Source organism: Gobius niger (assembly GCF_951799975.1).
Source record: "Gobius niger genome assembly, chromosome: 7".
Taxonomy (NCBI): domain Eukaryota; kingdom Metazoa; phylum Chordata; class Actinopteri; order Gobiiformes; family Gobiidae; genus Gobius; species Gobius niger.
The window spans coordinates 35,764,544-35,773,501 of record NC_136858.1 but is presented as its reverse complement, the minus strand read 5'-3'; the positions used below and the strand labels follow the sequence as shown (position 1 = coordinate 35,773,501).

General features: G+C 36.4%; 1 protein-coding gene across 1 annotated transcript in view; it reads right to left on the bottom strand.

Annotated features, from left to right (window-relative positions):
• Positions 1–8,958, bottom strand: part of blnk (B cell linker) — a 62,663-nt gene that overhangs the window by 5,993 nt on the left and 47,712 nt on the right. The window contains exons 10-15 of the mRNA XM_079560003.1: positions 7,930–7,986; positions 4,540–4,565; positions 4,425–4,462; positions 4,300–4,353; positions 4,201–4,225; positions 2,848–2,905 (exon numbers count right to left, since the gene is read on the bottom strand). Of these exons, the coding sequence (XP_079416129.1) occupies positions 2,848–2,905; positions 4,201–4,225; positions 4,300–4,353; positions 4,425–4,462; positions 4,540–4,565; positions 7,930–7,986 (258 nt within the window). The remainder of the gene's footprint in view (positions 1–2,847; positions 2,906–4,200; positions 4,226–4,299; positions 4,354–4,424; positions 4,463–4,539; positions 4,566–7,929; positions 7,987–8,958) is intronic.

The following is an 8,958-nucleotide window of genomic DNA, read 5'->3' as shown; positions in this document are numbered from 1 at the left end:
GCAGCAGTGGGCTTAGTACTGGAAAAATGTTGAATATTAATCAGTTTTGGTGAAAAGAAACAAGTCAAATGCCCTGACACAATATTTTTAATGCTACAAAGACAAAAAAATGATTGACAGAGGAATGATGAGAAACTTTAAACTGGACACAACGGGCAACTTTTGTCAAACAAACAAACAAACAAACAAACAAACAAACAAACAAACAAACAAACAAACAACAGCACTTTAGACCTGGCCTAGTCTCTTTTATGGCACTAGATTAGCCCCGGTTTTGCCCCTCTTTAGCTCCAATTTAGCTCCGTTTTAGACTTGTGTGAAGTTAACCCCCCTATAGTGTCCGATTTGCTTCAAAATGGTGTCATTTGTTAGCGTTTGTGCACACTTCGTTTCTGAGGTATTGATCATTGATTGGTAATTGCTCGGGTCTTGGTCCTTGGTCTGATCTTTGTTCAGGTCTTGGTCTGGTCTTGGTTTGGTTTCATAGTCTTGATCTTTGTTCAGGTCTTGGTCTGGTGTTGGTTTGGTTCTTAGTCTTGATCTTTGTTCCGGTCTTGGTCTGGTCTTGGTTTGGTTCTTAGTCTTGATCTTTGTTTCGGTCTTGGTCTGGTCTTGGTTGGTTCTTAGTCTTGATCTTTGTTCAGGTCTTGGTCTAGTCTGGTCTGGCACAAACGAATGACACCACTTTGAAGCAAATCAGACACTATGGGTGGGGGGGGGGGGGGGGGGGGGGGGGGGGGGGGGGGGGGGGGGGGGGGGGGGGGGGGGTGGGTGGGGTGGGTGGGGGCGCTAACTTCACACAAGTCAGATACTTGAATAGTTTAGCTAAAAACAATTGCTTGATTAAAAAAAAAGTATTCATAATAAGTGTCTTTTACCCATACATCTTACATAAACGCTGGGATTAAAGCGACATGACTATCGGTATTCTGAGTGGGATGTTCTTTTGTAGCATAGACCAGTGGGATCATTAGACGTATTTTTATGTGCCCACTGTTTGGGTCTTGGCCTAGTCTTTGTCTGGTCTTGGTTCGAGTTTTGGTCGAGTCTCAGTTCGGGTCTTGGTCCGATCTTGTTTCGGGTCTTGGTCTTTGCTTAGTTTTAGTCTGGGTTGTGGTTCGCGTCTTGGTTTTAGTCGTTAGTTGAAAACTGCTGAAAATCAGGAAAAAGACGGACGTTTAATAAAAGATATATAAGAAAATGAAAACCAATTATTGACTGTGGAAGGATTCCACAGTCTCTCAATACCTCAAAAACGAAGTGCACACAAACGCTAATTTTATGTAGACAAATGAATGACACCATATTGAAGCAAATCTGACACTATGGGGGGGGGGGGCTAACTTCACACAAGTCCTGTTTAGCCCCTCTTTTGCACTAATTTCAGTCCATCTTTAGCCCTAGTTTAGCCGCTCGTTCGCTCTCAGTTCAGTCCATCTTTAGCCCTAGTTTAGCCACTCGTTCGCACTCAGTTCAGTCCATCTTTAGCTCTAGTTTAGCCACTCGTTCGCACTCAGTTCAGTCCATCTTTAGCCCTAGTTTAGCCACTCGTTCGCACTCAGTTCAGTCCATCTTTAGCTCTAGTTTAGCCACTCGTTCGCACTCAGTTCAGTCCATCTTTAGCTCTAGTTTAGCCGCTCGTTCGCACTCAGTTCAGTCCATCTTTAGCCCTAGTTTAGCCACTCGTTCGCACTCAGTTCAGTCCATCTTTAGCCCTAGTTTAGCCGCTCGTTCGCACTCAGTTCAGTCCATCTTTAGCCCCAGTTTAGCCGCTCGTTAGCTCTCAGTTCAGTCCATCTTTAGCCCCAGTTTAGCCGCTCGTTAGCTCTCAGTTCAGTCCAACTTTAGCCCTAGTTTAGCCGCTTGTCAACACTCAGTTCAGTCCATCTTTAGCCCTAGTTTAGCCGCTTGTCAACACTCAGTTCAGTCCATCTTTAGCTCTAGTTTAGCCGCTTGTCAACACTCAGTTCAGTCCATCTTTAGCCCTAGTTTAGCCGCTTGTCAACACTCAGTTCAGTCCATCTTTAGCCCTAGTTTAGCCGCTTGTCAACACTCAGTTCAGTCCATCTTTAGCCCTAGTTTAGCCGCTTGTCAACACTCAGTTCAGTCCATCTTTAGCTCTAGTTTAGCCGCTTGTCAACACTCAGTTCAGTCCATCTTTAGCCCTAGTTTAGCCGCTCGTTCGCACTCAGTTCAGTCCATCTTTAGCCCCAGTTTAGCCGCTCGTTCGCACTCAGTTCAGTCCATCTTTAGCCCCAGTTTAGCCGCTCGTTAGCTCTCAGTTCAGTCCAACTTTAGCCCTAGTTTAGCCGCTTGTCAACACTCAGTTCAGTCCATCTTTAGCCCTAGTTTAGCCGCTCGTTCACACTCACTTCAGTCCATCTTTAGCCCTGGTTTAGCTGCGCGTTAGCACTCAGTTCAGTCCATCTTTAGCCCTAGTTTAGCCGCTCGTTCGCACTCAGTTCAGTCCATCTTTAGCCCTAGTTTAGCCGCTCGTTCACACTCAGCTCAGTCCATCTTTAGCCCTAGTTCAGCTGCATCCCTTCTCAGGTTTAGCCTCTCTTTAGCGCCTCTTTAGCCTGTCTTTCACATCGAATTTGCCCCAGTTTACCACTTCTTTAGCCCCATTTAACCCCCTCTAGAACCCCTCTCTAGTCTTTTCCCCAGGACTGCCCCTTTTCTAGCCCCATTTCATGCTTTTAATGACATTCAAGGCCTTATTTTTGCCATGATTTATTCAATAACTTTGAATGTCCTTCAGAAAACCCTCATGTTAATTTCTCATAATTCAAATCCTTCAAAAGCAAAAAGTGTCAAGTAAAAGCGATAATTGTGAGAACGACTTACTGTCATTTGCATCACACACTTCATACTCATCACCATCATCATCATCTGCCGAAGGCTCCTGGGTTGAAGAAGGAAGAAAGGGAAGAAATAAAATAATTTAAAATCTGTTGTTAGTCTTGCATGTTCGATTACACGGATGGACAAGAAAGCTATAACGGTCAAAATACTTGAGTAAAGTACAAATATACCACTGGTCATCTATTACTGCAATAAAAGAAAAAGTTCTATGAAAAATACTGCATTGAAAGTACAAATCCATGTGTTATACTGTATAACTGAAGTTTCTAAAACACAAACATTTTGCCCGGATTCAGCCTCTGTGCTTGAGGACATATGGCTGTGTATTGACAGTTTGAGCTCACTCCTCCCCATTTACATTAACCTCCGCATTTTCTCCAGTTCAGCTTTACCCAAATCCTGTAGGCCAGTGTAGCACCTCAAGCTAAGATCTACAAAGCTCATCTAAATGGATCTTTTTCCTCCCGTCATCAGATTTTTTTCCATCCTTTTTTTTAATCAAATTTTTTTCAACTCACTTTTTTGTCATTTTTTTAAAATCCTTTTTTTGGGTCATTTTTTGTCTTTTTTTGTCACATTTGTGTCAATTTTTTTTGGCACTTTTTTGTCAACTGAGACGAAAACAATGATGGAAATGTGACAAAAAAGTGGGAAAACATTGATGAAAAAGTGGCAAAAATGTCACAAGAAATTGACAAAAAAAATGACAAAAATGTGACAAAAATTTGATAAAAAATTGACAAAAAATTGATAAAAAATTGACGAAAAAATGACAAAAATTGGACAAAAAATGTGACAAAAAATTACAAAAATTTGACAAAAAAATGACAAAAAAAAAGACGAAAATGTGAAAAAAAAATTACAAAAATTTGACAAAAAAATTACCAAAAAAAAGACGAAAATGTGCTAAAAAAATGACAGAAATTGACAAAAATTGGACAAAAAAATTACAAAAAATTGACAAAAAATTGACAAAAAAATTACAAAAATGTGACAAAAATGTGACAAAAATGTGACAAAAATGTGATAAAAATTTGACAAAAAAATGACAAAAATTTGACAAAAAATGACAATAATGACAAAAAAGTTACAAAAATGAGTTGAATACCCAACAAAAAAATGATGGAAAAAAAATCTGATGACGTGAGGAAAAAGATCCTCTCGGTTCAGGCGGGAGTTCAGAGGTTAAAGGTTTATGTCATGATAAGGAAGAGGACGAGAGATGAACAATAGTCTTCTCATTCTGGCTCATTTGACGATCATGAAATTGCACATTCCCCTTTAAAGCAAACGAATCCAAAAAGTGCATATTTATAGATCAACATTTAGACTTACAGGAGTGGAGCTTCGTGGAGGTAGCCTAGAATGAAGGTCAGAGTTTGAATTTGGTGAATGGATTTATAATAAGTTTATTCTTGATGAGCCGTGTCTCACCTGGGGCTGGGTTTAGGAGGTAGAGGAAGTTTCGGTGAAGGCACTGGACACAATCTGTTCAAACCAAGGATTTAATTAACAGTAGCTCATTATTTACTCAGTGCGTGAGGACTCTCTGATCTCACCTGTTGACAGCTGGAGGAGGCTGGTGTTTCATCTGATTCTGATATAATAAATACACCATGGTTAACTACAACACAATACATTTTCAGATTGGAAATGTTCTGAAGTTATAGCTACCTCTGGGTCGGGGACTTCATAACAATCTAAAAAAAAAAACACAGATTGATCATTTGACCAAAGAAAATCTAAAATGTAAAATGTAAACCAAATGCATTCGGTCCTCTTTTGGCTGTGTAACACCTCATTTGAAAGCTAAGACCCACGAAACTGAGCTTTTTCCTCGCGTTGTTGCTGTGTTGCGTCACCTTTTGTATGTTTTTTTTGTGTGTGACATTTTTGTTGAATTTTTGTCATTTTTTGTTGAATTTTGTCACATTTTTGTTGAATTTTTGTCACATTTTTGTTGAATTTTTGTCATTTTTTTCTTGAGTTTTTGTCACATTTTTGTTGAATTTTTGTCACATTTTTGTTGAATTTTTGTCATTTTTTGTTGAATTTTTGTCATTTTTTTGTTGATTTTTTGTCATTTTTTTGTTGATTTTTTTCATTTTTTGTTGAATTTTTGTCATTTTTTTCTTGAGTTTTTGTCATTTTTTCGTTGAATTTTTGTCAAATTTTTTGTTGAATTTTTGTCATTTTTTTGTTGAGTTTTTTCATTTTTTGTTGAATTTTTGTAATTTTTTCGTTGAATTTTTGTCACATTTTTGTTAAATTTTTGTCATTTTTTGTTGAATTTTTGTCACATTTTTGTTGAATTTTTGTCATTTTTTGTTGAATTTTTGTCATTTTTTTGTTGAGTTTTTGTCATTTTTTTGTTGAGTTTTTGTCATTTTTTTGTTGAGTTTTTTCATTTTTTGTTGAATTTTTGTCACATTTTTTTTAAATTTTTGTCACATTTTTTTTTAATTTTTGTCACATTTTTTGTTGAATTTTTGTCACATTTTTGTTAAATTTTTGTCACATTTTTTTTTAATTTTGTCATTTTTTTGTTGATTTTTTGTCACATTTTTGTTGAATTTTCGTCACATTTTTTGTTGAGTTTTCATCACATTTTTGTTGAATTTTTGTCATTTTTTTGTTGAGTTTTGTCACTTTTTGTTTAATTTTTGTTACATTTTTTGTTTAATTTTTGTAATTTTTTTGTTGAATTTTTGTCACATTTTTGTTGAATTTTCGTCACATTTTTGTCACTTTTTTGTTGAATTTTTGTCACATTTTTTGATGAGTTTTTGTCACTTTTTTGTTGCGTTTACATTCTTGTTTTCTTCTCATTTTTTGTGGCTTTTTTGGTGCTTTTTTTCCCAAGAAGCTTTTTGATTAGGGTAAAGCCGAACTGGAGAAAATGGGATCCGTTCAGGTGGGAGTTAAGAAGTTAAATGATATGAGGCTCTTCCAAACTCTCACTGGAAGTTTTGATGATATTAGTCTCTTTTCATTTTTGATTTTGTTAAATTTGAATCCACGAAAAATATCTGAACATTTTAGTCATAGTTTTAGTCTCATTGACAGCTTCTGATTTAGTTTTAGTCTCATTTTAATCAGCAAAAAAACAACTTTGTATTAGTATTTTACACCGCCACAAGAGGGCGCTAAAAAGTTGCACACAGACTTCACTAAGATGCAGCACTTTGGCACTGAACCAAAGTGCAAGGAGGCACATCCTGAAGAAAAGAGGCTGCATCTAAAAAAGTGTAAATAAGCTTAGGAACCTCCTTCTCCTCATCGTCAGCCGTAACAAGGAGCTTCCAAAAGTGTCAGTGCAGTTAGGAGGGAGTTAGGAAAGGAGCTGTGATGCTTCCTTTAACCTCTTAACTCCCGCCTGAACCGAGAGGATCTTTTTCCTCACGTCATCAGATTTTTTTCCATAATTTTTGTAACTTTTTTGTCATTTTTGTCATTTTTTTGGTCATTTTTTTGGTCATTTTTTGTCCTTTTTTTTTCTTTTTAATTTTGTCATTTTTTTGACATTTTTTGTCACATTTTTTGTCACATTTTTTTTCAAATTTTTGTCATTTTTTTGTTACACTTTGTCTAATTTTTTTGTAAATTTTTTTAAATCAATTTTTTGTCGAATTTTTATCACATTTTTGTCTTTTTTTTGTCATTTTGTCACAATTTTGTCATTTTTTCGTCATATTTTGTCACATTTTTGTCATTTTTTCATACATTTTTTGTCAATTTCTTGTAACATTTTTGTGACAGTTTTGCCACTTTTTCATCAATTTTTCGTCACTTTTTTTGTCAATGTTTTCTCACTTTTTTGTCACATTTCCATCATTGTATTCGTCTCATTTCTGTCGTTATTTTCTCACCGTTTTTCCAGAAGCTTTTGGACTGGGGTAAAGCCAAACTGGAGAAAATGTGCTCGGTTCAGGTGGGTGGTAAGAGGTTAAAGGGACTATAGGGAGTTTAAAAATGTTAAAACTAAGTATTTTCCTCCCCCTACATGTTGCAGCCATGTCCTAATGTGTAGAATGACCTGTTCACCACAACTGCCTCTAAAATCTTGCACTGTCACTCAAAAAGGTGTTACTTCGGGTCTGAAGTGCCGTCATGCACGAGCTTAATATAGAAGCTGCAGTTACACGCATGACCTGAGGTGGCAGTAATGAGTATAAAATGGCCAACTTGCATAAATTCTAGCCCCTCTAAATTATTTAAACATATGAATAAGAGGTGGGAGTCAGTAAGTTCTTCCTACTCCTTTTCGAGCTAAAATGGTAAAGAGTTTGGACAGATTCAGCCTGTACCTTTGTCTCAACACTGTCTGTTTTGTTTATATGGCTCGAAATAAAATATTCAAATTCATTTTACAAAGAATAAAAAGGCACATTTGCATAAGATCCGTTAATGCAGCTGTCTGTGGTGAACTAAAGGACAGGATTTGGTGAATATAACCTTGAGGGACCGAGCCTTCGCCTTCGCCATTGCCGCCCCCACCTTTTGGAATTTTGTCATTTTTTTGCTGGATTTTTGTCTTTTTCTGTTGGATTTTTGTCATTTTTTTGCTGGATTTTGATCATTTTTTTGTTGGATTTTTGTCCTTTTTTCTGCAGGATTTTTGTCATTTTTCTGCTAGATTTTTGTCATTTTTTGTTGGATTTTTGTCATTTTTATGCTGGATTTTTATCATTTTTTCTGCTGGATTTTTATCTTTTTTTTGCTGCATTTTTGTCACTTTTTTGTTGAGTTTTGTCATTTTTGTCGCTTCTTTTGGTCACTTTTTAGCTTTTTTTGTTGCGTTTACATCCTCATTTTCTTCTCGTTTTTTGCCTCTGTTTTGATGAAGCTTTTAGATTTGGAGAATTTGGAGAAAACATGTTCAGGTGGGAGTTAAGAGGTTAAACCCCTTTTGTGTTTTGTTTTACTCCCCCACGATGAGCAGAAGAAGCAGCTGAAGATCCTGTTCCTATAACTGCCAAAGGTTACTCCAGGTCGCCCTCATGACCTCAGAAAGGCTCCATCTCTCGACGCTTTTTAAATGCAGCCGGACTTATCAACACTCACCTGGACTGGCCGGACGTTGGGGGGGCAGCCTGGGCAGCTCCCTCACGGCTCTGCCTCCTGAAACAGACAAGTCACATTTTTTGAGTCCAAGTCACCTGCAAGTCCTCACTGATGAACCTCTTAACTCCCGCCTGAACCGAGAGGATCTTTTTCCTCACGTCATCACATTTTTTTATCATCTTTTTTGTTTGTTATTCAACTCATTTTAGTAACTTTTTTGTCATTTTTTGGTCACATTTTTGTATTTTTTTTTGTAATTTTTTTTGTCCCATTTTTGTCCCATTTTTGTCATTTTTTGTCACATTTTATCACATTTTTGTCACATTTTTGTCATTTTTTTTTACTTTTTTTGTCATATTTTTGTCACATTTTTGTAATTTTTTTGTCACATTTTTGTATTTTTTTTGGTCATTTTTTTGTCACATTTTATCACATTTTTGTCACATTTTTGTTTATTTTTTTTGTCACATTTTGTCACATTTTTGTCATTTTTTGGTCCATTTTTCATCAAATTTGTGCCTTTTTCATCAATTTTTTTTTAAATTTCTTGTGACATTTTTTTTTGACATTTTTGCCACTTTTTCATCCATTTTTCGTCACTTTTTCATCCATTTTTCAACACTTTTTTGTCACATCTCCATCATTGTTTTCGTCTCAGTTTTGTTGCTTTTTCACAGCTTTTTTCCCAGAAGCTTTTGGACTGGGGTAAAGCTGGAGAAAATGTGCTCGGTTCAGGTGGGAGTTAAGGGGTTAAGTTAGAGTCAAAGTTTTGAAGTTGCAAGTCCAAGAATACCTGAAGTTTTGTATTTTTGTTTTGTCCAAAGTCATTCTTAATTTTTTACAATACATTTAACATCACAATTCTTCACGAGGAGGAGTTTCACAATAACTTTAACTCCCTGCTAATTCTTCAGCTTCAAGAGGGGACGAAAAATAACAGGTACTGGGCCTTTTATGGAACTATTGATTTAACCACCATAACTTTAAAGCAGTACTAAGTAACTCTTCCCCTATAGGCCATAAGCGCAA